This window comes from Oncorhynchus masou, chromosome 3, assembly GCF_036934945.1.
Source record: "Oncorhynchus masou masou isolate Uvic2021 chromosome 3, UVic_Omas_1.1, whole genome shotgun sequence".
NCBI lineage: Eukaryota > Metazoa > Chordata > Actinopteri > Salmoniformes > Salmonidae > Oncorhynchus > Oncorhynchus masou.
Window position 1 is genome coordinate 6,160,603 of NC_088214.1, and position 25,101 is coordinate 6,185,703.

The 25,101-nt window shown below is 45.5% G+C and overlaps 1 protein-coding gene across 1 annotated transcript in view; it reads right to left on the reverse strand.

Moving 5' to 3' along the window:
* Positions 1-25,101, reverse strand: part of LOC135509245 (receptor-type tyrosine-protein phosphatase F-like) — a 626,176-nt gene that overhangs the window by 22,296 nt on the left and 578,779 nt on the right. Inside the window, 1 exon segment of the mRNA XM_064929741.1 lies at positions 11,791-11,910. Coding sequence (XP_064785813.1) covers positions 11,791-11,910 — 120 coding nt within the window.

A 25,101-nucleotide genomic window follows, 5' to 3' on the forward strand; every position in this document is an offset into this window, starting at 1 on the left:
AGAGTACTACCCTCTCATTGGAATGAAGGATACATTCACCCAGCTGGAGGTGAGGCAGGGGGAGCTGGAACAGCAGGTGATTACACTTCAGTCAGCACAGACCCAGACAACAGTCCAGCACAACAACACCCCCTGAACCAAACCCGGAGATCTGGAGGTGGAGAGAGACATATCTGCACTCTGGACAGTGGTGAGACAACTACATCAGGAGAAAGAGCAGGAGCAGGAGCAGAACCGAGCACTAGAGGAGATGATCAGCTTGCTGGAGGAGAGGTTGAGGGGGATGGCGTGTGACAGAGAACCATCTACTAGAGAGGTGCCCCCCCCCCACAGAGAAGCCAGCAGAACAGCCCACCTCAGCACCCGATGAAAGTCTCGACACCACAGCAGAACAGTCCACACCAGACCCTGACCCAGACCCACCAGACCCAGACCATAGTCAACACCACAGCAGAACAGTCCACACCAGACCCTGACCCTGACCCACCAGACCCAGACCATAGTCAACACCACAGCAGAACAGTCCACACCAGACCCTGACCCTGACCCACCAGACCCAGACCATAGTCAACACCACAGCAGAACAGTCCACACCAGACCCTGACCCTGACCCACCAGACCCAGACCATAGTCAACACCACAGCAGAACAGTCCACCCCAGACCCTGACCCACCAGACCCTGACCATAGTCAACATCACAGCAGAACAGTCCACACCAGACCCTGACCCTGACCCACCAGACCCTGACCCTGACCCACCAGACCCTGACCCTGACCCACCAGACCCTGACCCTGACCCACCAGACCCTGACCCACCAGACCCTGACCCAGACCCAGACCCTGACCCACCAGACCCTGACCCAGACCCTGACCATAGTGTCGACACCACAGCAGAACAGTCCACACCAGACCCTGACCCACCAGACCCTGACCCACCAGACCCTGACCCAGACCCTGACCATAGTGTCGACACCACAGCAGAACAGTCCACACCAGACCCTGACCCACCAGACCCTGACCCACCAGACCCTGACCCAGACCCTGACCCACCAGACCCAGACCCAGACCCTGACCATAGAGTCGACATCACAGCAGAACAGTCCACACCAGACCCTGACCCACCAGACCCTGACCATAGAGTCGACATCACAGCAGAACAGTCCACACCAGGCCCAGACCCAGACCCTGACCCACCAGACCCTGACCCACCAGACCCTGACCCACCAGACCCTGACCCACCAGACCCTGACCATAGAGTTGACATCACAGCAGAACAGTACACACCAGGCCCAGACCCAGACCCAGACCCTGACCCACCAGACCCTGACCCACCAGATCCTGACCATAGAGTCGACACCACAGCAGAACAGTCCACACCAGACCCTGACCCACCAGACCCTGACCATAGTGTCGACACCACAGCAGAACAGTCCACACCAGACCCTGACCATAGTGTCGACACCACAGCAGAACAGTCCACACCAGACCCTGACCATAGAGTCGACACCACAGCAGAACAGTCCACACCAGACCCAGACCCAGACCCTGACCCACCAGACCCTGACCCACCAGACCCTGACCATAGAGTCGACACCACAGCAGAACAGTCCACACCAGACCCTGACCCACCAGACCCTGACCCACCAGACCCTGACCCAGACCCTGACCCACCAGACCCAGACCCAGACCCTGACCATAGAGTCGACATCACAGCAGAACAGTCCACACCAGACCCTGACCCACCAGACCCTGACCATAGAGTCGACATCACAGCAGAACAGTCCACACCAGGCCCAGACCCAGACCCTGACCCACCAGACCCTGACCCACCAGACCCTGACCCACCAGACCCTGACCCACCAGACCCTGACCATAGAGTTGACATCACAGCAGAACAGTACACACCAGGCCCAGACCCAGACCCAGACCCTGACCCACCAGACCCTGACCCACCAGATCCTGACCATAGAGTCGACACCACAGCAGAACAGTCCACACCAGACCCTGACCCACCAGACCCTGACCATAGTGTCGACACCACAGCAGAACAGTCCACACCAGACCATGACCATAGTGTCGACACCACAGCAGAACAGTCCACATCAGACCCTGACCATAGTGTCGACACCACAGCAGAACAGTCCACATCAGACCCTGACCATAGAGTTGACATCACAGCAGAACAGTCCACATCAGACCCTGACCATAGAGTCGACATCACAGCAGACCAGTCCACCCCAGACCCAGACCCTGACCCACCAGACCCAGACCATAGCATCGACACCACAGCAGAACAGTCCACACCAGACCCTGACCATAGCATCGACATCACAGCAGAACAGTCCACACCAGACCCTGACCATAGAGTTGACACCACAGCAGAACAGTCCACACCAGACCCTGACCCACCAGACCCTGACCCACCAGACCCTGACCATAGTGTCGACACCACAGCAGAACAGTCCATACCAGATCCTGACCATAGAGTCGACACCACAGCAGAACAGTCCACACCAGACCCTGACCCACCAGACCCTGACCATAGTGTCGACACCACAGCAGAACAGTCCACACCAGACCCTGACCATAGAGTTGACACCACCGCAGAACAGTACACATCAGACCCTGACCATAGAGTCGACACCACAGCAGAACAGTCCACACCAGATCCTGACCCACCAGACCCTGACCATAGTGTCGACACCACAGCAGAACAGTCCACACCAGACCCTGACCCACCAGACCCTGACCATAGAGTCGACACCACAGCAGAACAGTCCACACCAGACCCTGACCATAGAGTTGACACCACAGCAGAACAGTCTACACCAGACCCTGACCATAGAGTTGACATCACAGCAGAACAGTCCACCCCAGGCCCAGACCCAGACCCTGACCCACCAGACCCTGACCCACCAGACCCTGACCATAGAGTCGACATCACAGCAGAACAGACATTACCATAGCCACTGCCCAAGCCTGAAGAGGGGTTGTTTGGTACGCATACAGTCCCCACTCAAGTTTTCCAAACGGCCAAACATTCGATGACATCCAGGGACATGGTAAAACAAAAATATTTATTCTTCTTATATCTAACAAATAAATGATTCTCCAATCAACTTAAAGCAGAGATGACTTGATATGGAAAATACATAATATGACCTGTCTGTATGTCTGTCTGTCTGTATGGTCAAAAAACTATACCGCTCCCGCATCAAGCAAGGACTCCCTCTCCCGAAGGCCCAACTTCCTGCCTTTATCCTAACACACTTACCACAATACAATGAATAGGCAAGAGGGGGGGACAAAAACTGAGTTACACTCACAACAAATAAATATATCTCAATCAGGTAAATATAAATCATAAAGGTACGTACCTAATATTTCATCATTTACACAAATATTTAATATATTTACACAAATGTACATGGAGCTCCATATGTTCGGTCTTTTACACAAATATGTCCATATCTTCTCTACCATACGGCCCCTAATTGTTGACTGCACTGAATGCACAACAATTACTTAATATTCAGACACAGAGCCAATACACAAAACATTCTATACCAGAGCACTATTACAGTTCATAGCTATATACAAATATACAAGGTGCCATATAGGAAAATAGTCCATAGATCTGTGTTCAACTTCCAAAAATGTCAAGAGTTTGACGTCCAAAAATGTATGACATCAAAGAATGTAAGAGTACGACATCAACATATCAGAGGTGCACTGTGTGTGTGTGTGTGTGTGTGTGTGTGTATGTGTGTGTATGTGTGTATGTGTGTCACTCCGTCACCTCAAGGAGCAGACAGAGTTTATTGATAGGTCTCTGGTCTTCGTCTTAACCATGACGCTGCGGACAAGACCTTTGGCCCCTGGCAACGCCTCCACCACACGACCCCATTAGCCAAGAGTTCCTTGGGGCGGTGTCATCGATGATGACCACAACTGGACTGAAGTTTCTCTTAGTTTTGTTCCACTTGATCCGCTCCTGCATAAGTGGAAGATACTCCCTGATCCATCTCTTCCAGAAGAGGTCAGTGATATATTGTACTTGCTTCCATCTCCTTCGTGAGTATAGGTCGCTTCTCTGGAATAGTCCTGGTGGCAGGACTGGCTTAGCTTTCAGATGAAGCAGACGGTTCGGAGTCAGGGGTTCTAGATCATTAGGGTCATTTGTTACAGTAGTGATTGGTCTGTTGTTCATATATCGCCTCAACTTCACACAAGGCGGTCTGCAAAGCCTCATCATCCAGTACTTGCTCTTTAAGGACTGAATAGAGGATCTTTTTCACCAGTCGGATCAACCTCTCCCATACCCCCCCCCCCCATGGTGGGCTCCAGAGGGACCATGTCACTCCTTCCTTTAGTAATTCATTTTGAATCTTGTTGTGATCCAGCTCTTTCAGAGCTTCTCCTAGCTCTCTGTGTGTTCCAACAAAGTTGGTGCCACTGTCTGTTCTGATACTTGTTACTGGACCCCTTCGACAGATGAACCTGCACAGGTCATTGATGCAGGAATCAGTATCCAGATAACTAGCAACTTCTAGATGGACAGCTCAACTCACAAGGCAAGTAAAGATCACACCATGCCGCTTCACATAAACGCGGCCTCGCTTCACCTCTATGGGGCCGAAGTAATCTATGCCCACATGGGTTAAAGGTGGCAAATCAGGTGAAACCCGATCTTGTGGTAGGTCGGCCATCTTCTGTTCTCCAGCTCTAGCTTGGATCCGCTTGCAGAAGGCACAGCTCTTAAGGATCTTCCTTGCAAAGAAGTTGGCACAAGGTATCCAATATCGCTGGTGAAGTCTAGAAAGCATGTGACCTCTCCCAGAGGGGCCAACCTGCTCATGGATGTGGAGTAAGATCAGTCTGGAGATGTAGGAGTCTTTGGGCAGGATCATAGGATTCTTTAGTTCCGGTAGGCATAGCAGCTTTGCTTAATCTTCCTCCCACTCTCAGAATGCCATTGTCAATAATTGGATCAAGCTTACAGATTGAGCCGCTTCTCTTGGCACATTGTTTTCCTTTCACAACTAGTGCAATTTCTTGTTTAAAGTGCTGTCGTTGCTCAAATCGAATGATGACCTTTTCTGCTTCATCAAGGTCATCCACAGACAGACTTTCTTTTCCAAACGTCAGTTTGAACTTGTCAATTTGTTCCTTCAGTGAGTTTGTCAGACTCTGATCTGATCTTGGATCAGTTTGAGAGAGAATTTTCCTTTTCTGGCTTAACTGTAGAAGATGTTTCTTCAGTTTCAGCATCCAGGCAACTGCTTTCTTCAAGCTGTTCCATGTTGAATAATACTCAATCAGTTTGCTGGTTGGACTCTTTTCTTCCACACTTGTACTGTTTACGATTACGTCTTTTCTCACCTCTGGATCATCCGGAGGGATGGAGCCAAGCTTCTCGGGGACTTTCGGCCATTGAGTTTCTGTTTTCTCCAGGAATTCTGGTCCTTTGCACCATCTCTTTGAGTTCAGGAACATTTCAACATGTAATCCTCTTGAGGCATCATCGGCTGGGTTGTGTTTGGAGTTCAAATACCTCCACTGTTTTGCTTTCGATAGGTCACGGATCATAACAACCCTATTAGCCACAAAGGTATGGAATCTCTTGGTATCATTGCGGATGTATTTTACCACAAACTGGCTGTCTGTCCAGAAAGTTGACTCCTCAATCTGGAGCTCCAACCTTAACATCCTGTCGATTCGCACTGCCAATGTTGCTGCGGCAAGTTCCAGTCTGGGGATCGTAATCTGTTTGAGTGGAGTCACCCTTGATTTCCCCAGTATGAATGCGATGTGGACCTTTTCCATACCGTTTGTGAACCTAAGGTAGCTTGCCGTGCCATAACCTTGTTCACTTGCATCACTGAAGTGATACAGCTGTGCGGTCTTGACTTGACCAAAGTTCTCAGGCATCATACACCTGGAATCTGGAGAGCTGGTCCAGCTCTAAGAGCCATCTCTTCCATGAAATAGAGTGTATTTCAGGGATGACTTTCAGGGATTCCAAGTGCTCTTTCAACAGGCAGCTTTTCTCTGTCCAGGTCCAGTTCTTTTATCTGCTTGGCTTTGTGTTCATCAGGGATAGAAGTCAGCACAGCGCGGTTGTTGCTGACCCACTTGGTCAATTTGAACCCACCCTGAGAGCACACATCCCTGAGGTTTTTTGTGAGAGCTAAGGCTTGTTCTTCTGTGGCCACTGACTTGAGGCAGTCATCAACATAGAAGTTGGACTTGACGGTTTGAATCACCTCTTCATCGTACCTCTCACAGTTGTCTTCTGCAGTCTTTCGCAGTGCAAATTTTGCACAACTTGGAGAGGAAATAGCACCGAAAAGATGAACCATCATTCTGTACTCCTCCAATCTTTTGTTAGTATCACCATCCGGCCACCATAGGAATTGCAAGTCTAAGTCTAATTGCAAGTCTAAGTCTAAGTCATCTTCAATCTTCATGAAAATTACATGGATGTCTGCCATCATGGCAATGTGCTCTTGCCGAAATCTTAGCAAGACTCCTATAAGCGTGTTTGCCAGGTCAGGGCCTTGAAGGAGTTCACTGTTAAGAGATGTACCTTTATAGGATGATGAACAGTCAAACACCACTCATATCGTTCCTTTGCACTTATGGTGAATGCCATGGTGTGGTATGTACCATACCTTGCCTTTCTCTCTGAGGAGATGTTCTTGTGGTACCTTCTCGGCGTAACCTTTTGTTATCATCTTTTCCATGAAGCCTTTGTACACTGCAGCGTAACCTTTGTGCCTCTTGAACATCCTGATAATATTTAGAGCCCGCTGCTTTACCATGTCACGATTGTTTGGCAGGACTACATCTTTGTTGCGAAAGGGCAACGGTAAGTAGTAGTGATGGTCTTTGAGGGTTATGGAGCTTGATACGATCTCCATAAACCTACGATCCTCAGCTGACATCTCACTTTTCTCTTCATACCCTCTCTCAGGGAAGTCATGGTTGTACTGATTTACAAGAAGAACCCCAGGTCGGCCATTGAGATACGATTGTCCATCATCGTAGGATGCCCAGATTCTTCTGCCATGGTACAATTGCTAAGAAGACCGTTCATCACCCACCCAAAGAGGGTTGTCACTGCATACGGTCCGTTGCCTTAACTATTTATGATTTGCCAGGGTTCCATTGCCTTTGGAGCATTTACGCAAATCAGGAGTTCGACGTCTGCATCAATCTCCTTCAACTGAACCTCTTTCCGGTATGGCCACCTTTTGAGATCTTTCTGGGTGGGAATATTCTCCCTCGTCAGTGGGATCTTATTTTGGGTGTAGACCTTTGGTAATGCAAGAAATGTGTTGCCTTCCACATTGCCAATCTCTAATCCAGATATCTCAAAGCTCTTGGTAGGACTCTCCTGCCCCATTATTGTGCGTAGCAGAATTTCAGTCTCACTGCCTTCAGCTTGCAACTGCCTCATGAGTTTCTCCGTACAAAATGTTGCTGAGCGACCAGAATCGAGAAATGCATAGGTTAACGCAGACTTGCTTCCATTTGCCATCTTTACTTGAACTGGCACAATTGCAAGTGCACAATCTGCACCGGCCCCGGTATCTTCACCAGCTTCCACTGAAACAAGAGCACTGCTGACAGTCTCCTCCCACTTTACTGCTACACCCCTTGTATCCGACTTCAGAGATATAAATCTCTCTCTTCCTTCAATGTGCAGGATAGTGGGGTGCTTTCTTTGACAGCTCTAACAGATCATCCTTCTTTTACATTATTTGCTTAAGTGTCCTCTCATCAAACAGCCAAAACAAAGGCCTTTTGATCTCAGAAACTCAACCTTGGCTTCGTGTGGCTGTGCCTTCACCTGTTGGCAGTCGACCAAGAAATGCTCACCAGCGCAAAATACACATGAGATACTGGGAGCATCAGAAGGGTAGGTGCCTGGTTTCTTGACTTTGAATGTTTGTTCTTTTAGAGGTTTTTCAGGGTCACAATCTGCCACTACAGCTACTGCAGTGGCAAAGCTGCTTCCCCTACTCTTGGACTTGAATTGCTGTTTAAAGTCAGCTCCTGTTTTGGTTTAAAAACACTTTTTGTTGGTCAGGGGATCTTGAATATCTCCGTACAACGGATCCTGCAGTATTTTGGCCTGTTTTTCCATGAACATCACAAGGTCACTGAACTGAACTGGGCCCTCAGGTGGCTTCTCTCTAAAATATCACATGCCATAGACCTCCATTATTCCCTTAGTTTGTAGGGAAGTTTTGACATGATCAACTTTATGTTGGAGGGAAGATTAAGCTCTTCCATGTTCTGTAGGTCTTGCATAGCGTTACAGCAACCTCTAAGATAGAGTGCATAGCCACCCAGTCCCTTTCCATCATCCGGTTTGATGTTTGTCCAGTTCCAAGCTTTTTCCATGTAAGCAGTGATGACTTTGATTTCATTGCCAAAGTGTTCCTTTAACAACCTCTTAGCCTCTGCATAGCCTCTTCTGGCTTCCATACGCAGACAACTATGGACCAGATCCTTGGGCTGACCAGAGGTGTACTGTTCCAGGTAATAGAGCCTATCCTGGTGACTGCTTGTCTTATCTTCTATACCATGCTCAAATGCACGCATAAATGGCCTAAAGTTTAGAGTTTGTGCTGTAGTACAAGGAGGTCAGCAATTTCATTCTGCCATGACAGTAGAGAGGTTATCATGGCTGGTATTATGGCTGATACCCACAGTGTTGATTGCTAGACCTTGATGTTGGCTGCTGAAGGGTGTGGTTTATGACTGTTTTCTGAATAGGTTTTGATGGTTTTGTGGTTGGTTGTTGTAAAACTCTTTGTAGTGGGGTCTTTGGAACTGCACCTAATGCAGCAAACTCAACAGGTGATGGTTCAGGTTCCTCACAGACCTCGGGTTCCTGGTTCTCAAAATAAGAGTTCATTCCATCTTCTTGGCTTAGTAAGTGGGCTGCCACAGCATTGGGATTGAGAAGTTGACTCAACACTCTCCAGGACCTTCAGTTTGGCATTATATGTCAGGGCCATTGTTTCCAGGGCCATTTTTCCCTCCTAACATTCAGTTGAGCTTTCTGTTGTTCCAGTTGAGCTTTCTGTTGTTCCAGTTGAGCTTTCTGTTGTTCCAGTTGAGCTTTCTGTGGTTCCAGTTGAGCTTTCTGTGGTTCCAGTTGAGCTTTCTGTGGTTCCAGTTGAGCTTTCTGTGGTTCCAGTTGAGCTTTCTGTGGTTCCAGTTGAGCCTTCTCCAGTTCCAATGCATGCTTGTCCTGTAATGATGCTTGGCGAGCTAGTAGAGCTGCTCGTTCAGCCTCAGCTTTTAGACGTGCGGAGGACACTGAGGAAGCAGTCTTAGAATACTTTGTTTTACTTCATGTGTCTGACACATTTGGAAATGCTGCCGTGTGGTTCAATGAACGTTTGTGGCTCAATTTCTTATTTTTTTCCATATTTCCACCATTTTCAGGAAATGTTCATAAGTTCTCATTCTTGGTTGATAATAGTTAATGCTTGCATTTCCTGTTCCTCCTCTGTGACCAGCTCTAGCTCAGATTCATGAGCATTCTTAAAGTCATTGAGAACAGCATCAAATGCTTCAAGACTCTCATCCACAGTTTCAATGTTTCCTCCATCAACAAGAAGGACTTTTATTTCATTAATTTTGCATGTACACACGCCAGGTTTGCTTCTCAGGGCTGCATAGAGTGAATTTAGATGCTCCTCTGCCCTCTCCAGTGGAGTCTTATTTAGGATTTAATCTCTAATAAACCCCAAGCCCAGTGGCTCTCATCCCCTCTGAGCACCCCCCCCCTGTCAGCCACCCTGATAGCCTTTCTGACAACCCCCCCACAACCACTGAGGACATACACAAGACACAGATTGTTCTCTTTATGGACTCAAATGGGAAATATATACAAGAAAAACCCTTTTTCCCAAACACAGTGTGTCTAAACTCTGGTGTCCAAACACCCAGCGCGCCCTAGACCTTCTGTCTGAGGACCAACGCGCCCTAGACCTTCTGTCTGAGGACCAACTAGGGTCACCCAGCCACATAATAATACGCACTAGAAAAGTCTGCAGCACCCGGCCTCACCCTACTAGAATCTGAAGTCAAATGTCTACTGTTTGCTGATGATCTGGTGCTTCTGTCACCAACCAATAGGGCCTACAGCAGCACCTAGATATTCTGCACATATTCTGTCAGACCTGGGTCCTGACAGACCTGGGCCCTGACAGACCTGGGCCCTGACAGACCTGGGCCCTGACAGTAAATCTCAGTAAGACAAAAATAATGGTGTTCCAAAAAAGGTCCAGTCGCCAGGACCACAATTACAAATTCCATCTAGACACTGTTGCCCTAGAGCACACAAAAAACTATACATACCTCGGCCTAAACATCAGTGCCACAGGTAACTTCCACAAAGCTGTGAACGATCTGAGAGACAAGGCAAGAAGGGCATTCTATGCCATCAAAAGGAACATAAAATTCAACATACCAATTAGGATTTGGCTAAAGATACTTGAATCAGTCATAGAGCCCATTGCCCTTTATGGTTGTGAGGTCTGGGGTCCGCTCACCAACCAAGATTTCACAAAATGGGACAAACACCAAATTCAGACTCTGTATGCAGAATTCTGCAAAAAATATCCCCCATGTACAACGTAGAACAGCAAAAATAATGCATGCAGAGCAGGATTAGGCCGATAGCCACTAATTATCAAAATCCAGAAAAGAGCCATTACATTTTTCAACCACCTAAAAGGAAGCGATTCCCAAACCTTCCATAACAAAGCCATCACCTACAGAGAGATGAACCTGGAGAAGAGTTCCCTAAGCAAGCTGGTCCTGGGGCTCTGTTCACAAACACAAACACACCCCACAGAGCCCCAGAACAGCAGCACAATTAGACCTAACCAAATCATGAGAAAACAAAAAGATAATTACTTGACACATTGGAAAGAATTAACAAAAACACAGAGCAATCTAGAATGCTATTTGGCCCTAACCAGAGAGTACACAGTGGCAGAATACCTGACCACTGTGACTGACCCAAACTGAAGGAAAGCTTTGACTATGTACAGACTCAGTGAGCATAGCCTTGCTATTGAGAAAGGCCGCTGTAGGCAGACATGGCTCTCAAGAGAAGACAGGATATGTGCACACTGCCCACAAAATGAGGTGGAAACTGAGCTGCACTTCCTAACCTCCTGCCCAATGTATGACCATATTAGAGACACATATTTCCCTCAGATTACACAGATCCATAAAGAATTCGAAAACAAATCCAATTTTGATGAACTCCCTTATCTACTGGGTGAAATTCCACAGTGTGCCATCACAGCAGCAATATTTGTGACCTGTTGCCACAAGAAAAGAGAAACCAGTGAAGAACAAACACCATTGTAAATACAACCCACATTTATGCTTATTTATTTTCCCTTGTGTACCCTTAACCATTTGTACATCGTTGCAACACTGTATATATACGTAATATGTCATTTGTAATGTCTTTATTGTTTTAAAACTTCTGTATGTGTAATGTTTACTGTTCATTTTTATTGTTTATTTCACTTTTGTATATTAGCTACCTCACTTGCTTTGGCAATGTTAACACATGTTTCCCATGCCAATAAAGCACCTTGAATTTAATTAAATTGAAAGAGAGAGACAGATCGAGTGAGACAGGCAGACAGAGAGAGAGAGAGAGAGAGAGAGAGAGAGAGACACAGAGATCGAGTGAGAGATCGACAGACAGAGAGAGAGAGACAGAGACAGAATGAGAGTCCCTTACCTTGTAGAGAGCGAAGGTGCGTACGCTGTAGGTAGCCAGCTCCACAGTATCCAACATGCTGACCTGTATCATACCATAGGTCTCTGTCCCTCTGACAGGCCAGTACTGGTCACACTTCACCTGATAGACGAGGAAGAACACAATCAGTCGGGGCCAGAGTTTGACCTCATGCTTCTCTAAATACACTGGAGTTCGGGAGTCTTTCCTAGGGAAAACTCCTGGCCCAATGCACAACAATGTGGTACGCTGGTGAGACAGGGTACAAAGGCACACGCAGTAACAGATAATATTGCCCAATATCTCTCCAAAGCCTCATGGAGCCTCAGCAGCTCCACTGTCCCTCAACGGAACAGGCGGAATATTCTATTCAGACAGACTGTTTTATTATCAACAAGCTAATAGCTGGTTGGATCATCAGCATCCGTCGTTTACGTTCGCTTCGGAGACCATTTTGTGGAAAATGTCTGCTACCCACTACCCAGAATGCTGTTCTGGGTTATGACATAAATGTAACGTGTTCCAAAATGGCACCCTAATTCCCTATATATAGTGCACTACAACGACACAGGGTACAAGGTGCTGTCTGGGACGTAAATGTAACGTGTTCCAAAATGGCACCCTAATTCCCTATATATAGTGCACTACAACGACATAGGGTACAAGGTGCTGCCTGGGACGTAAATGTAACGTGTTCCAAAATGGCACCCTAATTCCCTATATATAGTGCACTACAACGACATAGGGTACAAGGTGCTGTCTGGGACGCATCCGACCTTATGTGTCTAATCCATCCAGTGCCTGCAGCCTAGAGGGAGACAGCAGGAGTGACCACCTGGACACATCAGTCTGTGGGACAGACCTTCCCCTCTACCAAGCCTGACGTTAGAGAGGTAAGGGCTAAATGCTAGGGGCCACAACTATGTAACATGACAGATACACACAGACCCCGACCTGACACAACATCCATCCACACCTGTGTTATTTTCCTTTTCAATACCGGAGTGCCAGATACGCAGAGTTTGACGTTGGCTCCATTACGCGGAGTTTGACGTTGGCTCCATTATGCCAGGCAAGTTGGCGTAAAACACATAACGGTCACCTTGTTGCTAGCTCCTGGCTCGTAGCTCATAGCTCGTAGCTCATAGTTCGTAGCTCATAGCTCATAGCTCGTAGCCCGTAGCCAACACTGGAGTCTTTTGCAGATTCAACTTTAAAAAAAAATATATATATTTTTTTACCTTTATTTAAGTAATTCAGTTAATAAATCCTGTTAGAGCTAGGGCTACTTTTTTCAACATTCTGTTAAAAATCGCGCAACATTTCAACGTCCTGCTACTCATGCCAGGAATATAGTATATGCATATGATTAGTATGTGTGGATAGAAAACACTCTGAAGTTTCTAAAACTGGTTAAATGGTGTCTGTGACTATAACAGAACGTGTTTCGTGGTCAAAATCCCAAGGAAACCTGATCACAAAATCGACGAAGAAAAAAATCAATCCGCCAGTCTCTGTATTGTCTATTGCAAGGTATAATAGATAGCAACCGGCTTACAGTTCCTACAGCTTCCACACGATGTCGCCAGTGTTGTGAATTCTATTCAGGTAAATCCTTGGTCATCTGAGTAATAGGCACATCCTGTCGTCGGATACACAGCAGGAAGAAATGGAAGGGGGAAAGTGGACTACGTTTTCCAAACTTGCTGCTATTGAATACAGATCGCTCCGTGATCAATTTGATCGTTTATTAACGTTTACTAATACCCAAAGTTGGATTACAGAAGTAGTTTTAAGTGTTTTGCCAAAGTTTATAAGCAAGTTTTTTCATTTAAAAAAAATAAAGTTGCGTTTAGAAACTGTGTTTTTCCTGAATCACACAGTCTTCATAAATGGACATTTTGGGTATACAAGGACCGATTCAATCGAAAAAAAGACCCAATTGTGATGTTTATGGGACATATAGGAGTGCCAACAAAGAAGCTTGTCAAAGGTAATGAATGTTTTATATTTTATTTCTGCGTTTTGTGTAGCGCCGGCTACGCTAATTCTTTTGTTTTACGTCCCCTTCTGGTATTTCGGGGTGTTGCATGCTATCAGATAATAGCTTCTCATGTTTTCGCCGAAAAGCATTTTAAAAATCTGACTTGTTGGCTAGATTCACAACGAGTGTAGCTTCAATTGAGTACCCTACATGTGTGTTTTAATGAACGTTTGAGTTTTAACGAGTGCTATTAGCATTTGGCGTAGCGCATTTGCATTTATTGTTGGCAAGGTGGGACGCTAGCGTGTCGGGTGGGCCAGAGAGGTTAAGAACAAATTCTTATTTACAATGACGGCCTACACCGGCCAAACCCGGGTCGATGCTGGGCCAATTGTGCGCCGCCTTATGGGACTCCCAATCACAGACGATTGTGATACAGCCACTCTATAATTCAGCAATGAGGAACGAGGAGGTGTGGTATGTGGCTAAGCGGTAGAATCAGATTAAAAAGCAGATAAAAATACACTTTATGGAACAGCGGGGACTGTGAAGAGACACACACACACTCTACACACACATTGTATTGTAGATATGTGGTAGTAGTCTGAGGGAACACACCGAATGTGTTGTGAAAAGTGTCATGTTATATTTTGAATTGTTTTTAACTGATGCTGGACCCCAGGAAGAGTAGCTGCTGCCTTGGCAGGAACTAGTGGGGATCCATAATAAACCCCAGGAAGAGTAGCTGCTGCCTTGGCAGGAACTAGTGGGGATCCATAATAAACCCCAGGAAGAGTATCTGTTTCCTTGGCAGGAACTAGTGGGGATCCATAATAAACCCCAGGAAGAATAGCTATTTCCTTGGCAGGAACTAATGGGGATCCATAATAAACCCCAGGAAGAGTATCTGTTTCCTTGGCAGGAACTAATGGGGATCCATAATAAACCCCAGGAAGAGTAGCTGCTGCCTTGGTAGGAACTAATGGGGATCCATAATAAACCCCAGGAAGAGTAGCTGCTGCCTTGGCAGGAACTAATGGGGATCCATAATAAACCCCAGGAAGAGTATCTGTTTCCTTGGCAGGAACTAATGGGGATCCATAATAAACCCCAGGAAGAGTAGCTGCTGCCTTGGCAGGAACTAATGGGGATCCATAATAAATATAAATACCAATAAACCAATAAGACCTGTTCTTACGCAATGCGGAGTACCTGGACACAGCCCTTAGCCGTGGTATATTGGTTATATACCACAACCCTCTGAGGTGTCTGGACACAGCCCTAAGCCGTGGTATATTGGTTATATACCACAACCCTCTGAGGTGTCTGGACACAGCCCTAAGCCGTGGTATATTGGTTATATACCACAACCCTCTGAGGTGCCTGGACACAGCCCTAAGCCGTGGTATATTGGTTATATACCACAACCCTCTGAGGTGTCTGGATACAGCCCTAAGCCGTGGTATATTGGTTATATACCTTTAAGTCTTTACTGAAGACTCATCTCTTCAGTGGGTCATATGATTGAGTGTAGTCTGGCCCAGGAGTGGGAAGGTGAACGGAAAGGCTCTGGAGCAACGAACCACCCTTGCTGTCTCTGCCTGGCCGGTTCCCCTCTTTCCACTGGGATTCTCTGCCTCTAACCCTATTACAGGGGCTGAGTCACTGGCTTGCCGGGGCTCTCTCATGCCGTCCCTGGAAGGGGTGCGTCACCTGAGTGGGTTGATTCACTGATGTGGTCATCCTGTCTGGGTTGGCGCCCCCCCCCCTTGGGTTGTGCCATGGCGGAGATCTTTGCGGGCTATACTCAGCTTTGTCTCAGGATGGTAAGTTGGTGGTTGAAGATATCCCTCTAGTGGTGTTGGGCTGTGCTTTGGCAAAGTGGGTGGGGTTATATCCTTCCTGTTTGGCCCTGTCCGGGGGTGTCCTCGGGTGGGGCCACAGTGTCTCCTGACCCCTCCTGTCTCAGCCTCCAGTATTTATGCTGCAGTAGTTATGTGTCGGGGGCTGGGGTCAGTTTGTTATATCTGGAGTACTTCTCCTCTGGACACCCCTAAGCAGGTATATTGGCCATCCAATTCGGTGTCCTGTGTGAATCTAAGTGTGCGTTCTCTAATTCTCTCCTTCTCTCTCTCGGAGGACCTGAGCCCTAGGACCATGCCCCAGGACTACCTGACATGATGACTCCTTGCTGTCCCCAGTCCACCTGGCCGTGCTACTGCTCCAGTTTCAACTGTTCTACCTTATTATTATTTGACCATGCTGGTCATTTATGAACATTTGAACATCTTGGCCATGTTCTGTTATAATCTCCACCCGGCACAGCCGGAAGAGGACTGGCCACCCCACATATGCTCTCTCTAATTCTCTTTCTTTCTCTCTCTCGGAGGACCTGAGCCCTAGGACCATGCCCCAGGACTACTTGACATGATGACTCCTTGCTGTCCCCAGTCCACCTGGCCGTGCTGCTGCTCCAGTTTCAACTGTTCTGCCTTATTATTATTCGACCATGCTGGTCATTTATGAACATTTGAACATCTTGGCCATGTTCTGTTATAATCTCTACCCGGCACAGCCAGAAGAGGACTGGCCACCCCACATAGCCTGGTTGCTCTCTAGGTTTCGGCCTTTCTAGGGAGTTTTTCCTAACCACCGTGCATCTACACCTGCATTGCTTGCTGTTTGGGGTTTTAGGCTGGGTTTCTGTACAGCACTTTGAGATATCAGCTGATGTACGAAGGGCTATATAAATACATTTGATTTGATTTGATTTTGAATCCTCTGAGGTACCTGGATACAGCTCTAAGCCGTGGTATATTGGTTATATACCACAACCCTCTGAGGTGTCTGGACACAGCCCTAAGCCGTGGTATATTGGTTATATACCACAAACCACCGAGGTACCTGGATGCAGCCCTAAGCCGTGGTATATTGGCCGTATACCACAACCCTCTGAGGTGTCTGGACACAGCCCTTAACCGTGGTATATTGGCCATATACCACAACCCTCTGAGGTGTCTGGACACAGCCCTAAGCCGTGGTATATTGGCCATATACCACAAACCACCGAGGTGCCTTATTGCTATCATAAACTCTTAACCACTGTAATTAGAGCAGTAAAAACAACTGTTTTGTTATAATTGTAAATAAAGTCATAGTTGACATAGCACATTCACAATTTATACTGTATATCCTATTGTGTGGGGCGGCTGGTAGCTCAGTGAGTAGGAGCGCTGTGCCAGTGAATGAATCACCGAGCTGACAAGTTAAAAAATGTGTCGTTATGCCCCTGAACAAGGCAGTTAACCCACTGTTCCCCCGGGCGTCGATGACGTGGATGTTAATTATGGTCCCCCGCACCTCTCTGATTCAGAGGGTGTTGGGTTTAAATGCAGAAGACACATTTCAGTTGACTAGGTATCCCCCTTTCCCTATTGAATCCTTATCAGTTAACTACTGTACACTACTTCCTAATTACCTTTATTTATCATTTGTCCTCATGTTGATATAGATAAACTGCAGTGTTGAGGCAGCTCGCACGCAAGCATTTCACTGCACCATTTATAGCACCATTTACACCTGCTGTCGACTGTGTACGTGACGAACACCATTTGATTTGAAGCTCGATCAAGCTTGAAAGAAACAAACAATTAAGCAATAAGACGTGAGAACGCTGGGGTTGTTGTGTGATAACGTCTTGCTAAGGACTGTTTTAAAACCCGACGCGAAGCTGAGGAAATAGCCGCGGCTTTAAAAATCGGCTACCAAAAAAAATACATATATACACATATATATATACACACACATATATATATATATTATATATATATATATATATATATATATATATATATATATACACATATACACGCACATATATATATATATATATATATACATATACACACACATATATATATATACATACATACATACATACATATATATACACACACACACACACACACACACACACACACACACACACACACACACACACACATATATATATATACAGGTGAAGTCGGAAGTTTACATACACTTATGTTGGAGTCATTAAAATTTGCTTCTCAACCACTCCACAGATTTCTTGTTAACCAACTATAGTTTTGGCAAGTCGGTTAGGGCATCTACTTTGTGCATGACACAAGTCATTTTTCCAACAATTGTTTACAGGCAGATTATTTCACTTATAATTCACAGTATCACAATTCCAGTGGGTCAGAAGTTTACATACAAGTTGACTGTGCCTTTAAACATCTTGGAAAATTCCAGAAAATGATGTCATGGATTTAGAATCTTCTGATAGGCTAATTGACATCATTTGAGTCAATTGGAGGTGTACCTGTGGATCTATTTCAAGGCCGACCATCAAACTCAGTGCCTCTTTGCTTGACATCATGGACAAATCAAAATAAATCAGCCAAAACTTCAGAAAACAAATTGCAGACCTCCACAAGTCTGGTTCATCCTTGGGAGCAATTTCCATAGCCTGAAGGTACCATGTTCATCTGTACAAACAATAAACACCATGGGAAAGTATAAACACCATGGGACCACGCAGCCGTCATACCGCTCAGGAAGGAGACACATTCAATCCCAGATCCCAGAACAACAGCAAATGACCTTGTGAAGATGCCGGTGGAAACAGGTACAAAAGTATCTATATCCACAGTAAAACGAGTCCTATATCGATATAACCTGAAAGGCCACTCAGCAAGGAAGAAGCCACTGCTCCAAAACCGCCATAAAAAAGCCAGACTATGGTTTGCAACTGAACATGGGGACAAAGATCGTATTTTTTGTAGAAATGTCCTCTGGTCTGATGAAACATAAATAGAACTGTTTGGCCATAATGACCATCGTTATGTTTGGAAGAAAAAGGGGGAAGCTTGCAATCTGAAAAACACCATCCCAAACGTGAAGCACGGGGGTGGCAGCATCATATTGTGGGGGTGCTTTGCTGCAGGAGGGACTGGTCCACTTCACAAAATGGATGGCATCATGAGGTAGGAAAATTATGTGGATATATTGAAGCAACATCTCAAGACATCAGTCAGGAAGTTAAAGCTCGGTCATCAATGGGTCTTCCAAATGGACAATGACCTCAGGCATAATTCCAAAGTTGTGGCAAAATGGCTTAAGGACAACAAAGTCAAGGTATTGGAAAAATTCCAGAAAAAATTCCAGCCCTGGACTCAATCCTATAGAACATTTGTGGGCAGAACTGAAAAAGCGTGTGCGAGCAAGGAGGCCAACAAACCTGACTCAGTTACACCAGCTCTGTCAGGAGGAATGGGACAAAATTCACCCAACTTATTGTGGGAAGCTTGTGGAAGGCTACCCAAAACATTTGACCCAGGTTAAACAATTTAAAGGCAAAGTTACCAAATGCTAATTGAGTGTATGTAAACTTCTGACCCACTGGGAATGTGATGAAAGAAATAAAAGCTGAAATAAATAATTCTCTCTGCTATTATTCTGACATTTCACATTCTTAAAATAAAGTGGTGATCCTAACTGACCTAAGACAGGGACTTTTTACTAGGATTAAATGTCAGGAATTGTGAAAAATTAAGTTTAAATGTATTTGGCTAAGGTGTATGCAAACTTCTGACTTGAACTGTATTTATATTATATATTTATATATATATATATATATATATATATATAATGACATGATTTCATTAAAAAATATATTTTAATGAGTAAATTTGTTTTGTTTTATCCCTTCATCAGACGGGATAGTCTGGACAATAGTCAGTCGTTATTTCTGAGATTCTGAAGTTGCTATCCAAACGGACTGGTAATCCATTCTACTGGCATGGTTGCTATCCAAACGGACTGGTAATCCATTCTACTGGCATGGTTGCTATCCAAACGGACTGGTAATCCATTCTACTGGCATGGTTGCTATCCAAACGGACTGGTAATCCATTCTACTGGCATGGTTGCTATCCAAACGGACTGGTCATCCATTCTACTGGCATGGTTGCTATCCAAACGGACTGGTAATCCATACTACTGGCATGGTTGCTATCCAAACGGACTGGTAATCCATTCTACTGGCATGGTTGCTATCCAAACGGACCGGTAATCCATTCTACTGGCATGGTTGCTATCCAAACGGACTGGTCATCCATTCTACTGGCATGGTTGCTATCCAAACGGACTGGTAATCCATTCTACTGGCATGGTTGCTATCCAAACGGACTGGTAATCCATACTACTGGCATGGTTGCTATCCAAACGGACTGGTCATCCATTCTACTGGCATGGTTGCTATCCAAACGGACTGGTAATCCATTCTACTGGCATGGTTGCTATCCAAACGGACTGGTCATCCATTCTACTGGCATGGTTGCTATCCAAACGGACTGGTAATCCATACTACTGGCATGGTTGCTATCCAAACAGCCTGGTCATCCATTCTACTGGCATGGTTGCTATCCAAACGGACTGGTCATCCATTCTACTGGCATGGTTGCTATCCAAACGGACTGGTCATCCATTCTACTGGCATGGTTGCTATCCAAACGGCCTGGTCATCCATTCTACTGGCATGGTTGCTATCCAAACAGCCTGGTCATCCATTCTACTGGCATGGTTGTTATCCAAACGGACTGGTAATCCATTCTACTGGCATGGTTGCTATCCAAACAGACTGGTCATCCATTCTACTGGCATGGTTGCTATCCAAACGACCTGGTCATCCATTCTACTGGCATGGTTGCTATCCAAACGACCTGGTAACCCATTCTACTGGCATGGTTGCTATCCAAACGGACTGGTAATCCATTCTACTGGCATGGTTGCTATCCAAACGGACTGGTAATCCATTCTACTGGCATGGTTGTTATCCAAACGGACTGGTCATCCATTCTACTGGCATGGTTGCTATCCAAACAGACTGGTCATCCATTCTACTGGCATGGTTGCTATCCAAACGGACTGGTAATCCATTCTACTGGCATGGTTGCTATCCAAACGGACTGGTAATCCATTCTACTGGCATGGTTGCTATCCAAACGGACTGGTCATCCATTCTACTGGCATGGTTGCTATCCAAACGGACTGGTAATCCATTCTACTGGCATGGTTGCTATCCAAACGGACTGGTAATCCATTCTACTGGCATGGTTGTTATCCAAACGACCTGGTAACCCATTCTACTGGCATGGTTGCTATCCAAACGACCTGGTAACCCATTCTACTGGCATGGTTGCTATCCAAACGGACTGGTAATCCATTCTACTGGCATGGGTGCTATCCAAACGGACTGGTCGTCCGTTATAAGCTAAAACCTTTTTCAGGGGATATTACGTTTATGAATTGCCTTCTGCGTCGTGGGACGGTGGATACGCATCGATAATTAAAATGGAACTGTTAACAGATTACCCAGGGATTGTCATGAATAACTCACCCGGCTATCCATTCGGGATCCAAACAACACATTTTTATAAACACTAGATAAACCCCAAGTCTGCTTTATACACCATGAAATAAGAGATTTAGAGGAGCAGAAACATCCTCGTCACGTACTGGGACAGCCTGAAACTGTCCACATTATCTTCAATGTGCCATTCAGATCCAATCTTCTTCAGAGCATAGAGAGAACAGACGGACGGTGGCCGCGTCCCAAATGGTAACCTGCTTTAGGTAGTTCACTACAATAGGATTCCATTCGGGACGGGCAAAGGCAGAGAGCATGTTGTTGTCTCCAAACAGAAGGTCAAAGTCAATGGAAAGCCTGTTGAAAATGCCGACTTGTTAAAAGGCTACTAGGATACACTCGGTCATCGATTTGGGATACATGAAGAGGGAGGGAAAGGGAAGGAGGAAGAGAGAGAGGAAGGGAGGAGGAAGGAGGTAACAACAGTACTGCTATCTTAACCAGACATAAACTGTGTAGACAACAGGAGAGCTGACATTTGGATGCAGTACCAGATAGAAGAGGCCAATCTTTTCTACGAAAATACTCTTCTCCTGTAAACAGACATTTCCCTGTCTCTCAATCCAGACAGAGATCATTGTGTCTCTTAGTCCAGACAGAGATCATTGTGTCTCTTTGTTCAGACAGAGATCATTGTGTCTCTCAATCCAGACAGAGATCATTGTGTCTCTCAGTCCAGACAGAGATCATTGTGTCTCTCAGTCCAGACAGAGATCATTGTGTCTCTCAGTCCAGACAGAGATCATTGTGTCTCTCAGTTCAGACAGAGATCATTGTGTCTCTCAATCCAGACAGAGATCATTGTGTCTCTCAGTTCAGACAGAGATCATTGTGTCTCTCAATCCAGACAGAGATCATTGTGTCTCTCAGTTCAGACAGAGATCATTGTGTCTCTCAATCCAGACAGAGATCATTGTGTCTCTCAGTTCAGACAGAGATCATTGTGTCTCTCAGTCCAGACAGAGATCATTGTGTCTCTCAGTCCAGACAGAGATCATTGTGTCTCTCAGTCCAGACAGAGATCATTGTGTCTCTCAATCCAGACAGAGATCATTGTGTCTCTCAGTCCAGACAGAGATCATTGTGTCTCTCAGTCCAGACAGAGACCATTGTGTCTCTCAGTCCAGAGACCATTGTGTCTCTCAGTCCAGACAGAGATCATTGTGTCTCTCAGTTCAGACAGAGATCATTGTGTCTCTTAGTCCAGACAGAGATCATTGTGTCTCTCAGTCCAGACAGAGATCATTGTGTCTCTCAATCCAGACAGAGATCATTGTGTCTCTCAGTCCAGACAGAGAGCATTGTGTCTCTCAGTCCAGACAGAGATCATTGTGTCTCTCAGTTCAGACAGAGACCATTGTGTCTCTCAGTCCAGAGATCATTGTGTCTCTCAATCCAGACAGAGATCATTGTGTCTCTCAATCCAGACAGAGATCATTGTGTCTCAATCCAGACAGAGATCATTGTGTCTCTTAGTCCAGAGATCATTGTGTCTCTCAGTCCAGACAGAGATCATTGTGTCTCAATCCAGACAGAGATCATTGTGTCTCAATCCAGACAGAGATCATTGTGTCTCTTAGTCCAGAGATCATTGTGTCTCTCAATCCAGACAGAGATCATTGTGTCTCAATCCAGACAGAGATCATTGTGTCTCTTAGTCCAGAGATCATTGTGTCTCTCAATCCAGACAGAGATCATTGTGTCTCTCAATCCAGACAGAGATCATTGTGTCTCTCAATCCAGACAGAGATCATTGTGTCTCTCAGTCCAGACAGAGATCATTGTGTCTCTCAATCCAGACAGAGACCATTGTGTCTCTCAGTCCAGACAGAGATCATTGTGTCTCTCAATCCAGACAGAGATCATTGTGTCTCTCAATCCAGACAGAGACCATTGTGTCTCTCAGTCCAGAGATCATTGTGTCTCTCAATCCAGACAGAGACCATTGTGTCTCTCAATCCAGACAGAGATCATTGTGTCTCTCAATCCAGACAGAGATCATTGTGTCTCTCCATCCAGACAGAGAGCATTGTGTCTCTTAGTCCAGACAGAGATCATTGTGTCTCTCAATCCAGACAGAGACCATTGTGTCTCTCAATCCAGACAGAGACCATTGTGTCTCTTAGTCCAGACAGAGACCATTGTGTCTCTCAGTCCAGAGATCATTGTGTCTCTCAATCCAGACAGAGATCATTGTGTCTCTCAATCCAGACAGAGATCATTGTGTCTCTCAGTCCAGAGATCATTGTGTCTCTCAATCCAGACAGAGATCATTGTGTCTCTCAATCCAGACAGAGATCATTGTGTCTCTCAGTCCAGAGACCATTGTGTCTCTCAGTCCAGACAGAGATCATTGTGTCTCTCAGTCCAGACAGAGATCATTGTGTCTCTCAGTCCAGACAGAGATCATTGTGTCTCTCAGTCCAGAGGATGTAAACAACAAGCCAGACATCTCTATCCTCCATCTCTGTTCCCACACTGCCACAAACAGACCCCCTCAGAGATACATGTCACCACACCCCCCTAGTGTTTGAGTGACTGAAGCCTCCTCTGTCAGACTGAGTCACACGGATGCTGTTCTATCTGTCTGTTTTACATGTCCTCTATTATCTCTGTCTGTTTTACATGTCCTCTATTATCTCTGTCTCTCCTAACTTCTATCTGACCTTCACCTCTACAGCCTCATTATCTGTCTCTGTCTGCTTTACATGTCCTCTATTATCTCTGTCTGTTTTACATGTCCTCTATTATCTCTGTCTCTCCTATCTGACCTTCACCTCTACAGCCTCATTATCTGTCTGTTTTACATGTCCTCTATTATCTCTGTCTGTTTTACATGTCCTCTATTATCTCTGTCTCTCCTATCTTCTATCTGACATTCACCTCTACAGCCTCATTATCTGTCTGTCTGCTTTACATGTCCTCTATTATCTCTGTCTGTTTTACATGTCCTCTATTATCTCTGTCTCTCCTATCTTCTATCTGACCTTCACCTCTACAGCCTCATTATCTGTCTGTCTGCTTTACATGTCCTCTATTATCTCTGTCTGTTTTACATGTCCTCTATTATCTCTGTCTTTCCTATCTTCTATCTGACCTTCACCTCTACAGCCTCATTATCTGTCTGTCTGCTTTACATGTCCTCTATTATCTCTGTCTGTTTTACATGTCCTCTATTATCTCTGCCTCTCCTATCTGACCTTCACCTCTACAGCCTCATTATCTGTCTGTTTTACATGTCCTCTATTATCTCTGTCTGTTTTACATGTCCTCTATTATCTCTGTCTCTCCTATCTTATATCTGACCTTCACCTCTACAGCCTCATTATCCGTCTGTCTGTTTTACATGTCCTCTATTATCTCTGTCTGTTTTACATGTCCTCTATTATCTCTGTCTCTCCTATCTTCTATCTGATCTTCACCTCTACAGCCTCATTATCTGTCTGTCTGCTTTACATGTCCTCTATTATCTCTGTCTGTTTTACATGTCCTCTATTATCTCTGTCTGTTTTACATGTCCTCTATTATCTCTGTCTCTCCTATCTGACTTTCACCTCTACAGCCTCATTATCTGTCTGTTTTACATGTCCTCTATTATCTCTGTCTGTTTTACATGTCCTCTATTATCTCTGTCTCTCCTATCTTCTATCTGACCTTCACCTCTACAGCCTCATTATCTGTCTGTCTGTTTTACATGTCCTCTATTATCTGTCTGTTTTACATGTCCTCTATTATCTCTGTCTCTCCTATCTTCTATCTGACCTTCACCTCTACAGCCTCATTATCTGTCTGTCTGCTTTACATGTCCTCTATTATCTCTGTCTGTTTTACATGTCCTCTATTATCTCTGTCTCTCCTATCTTCTATCTGACCTTCA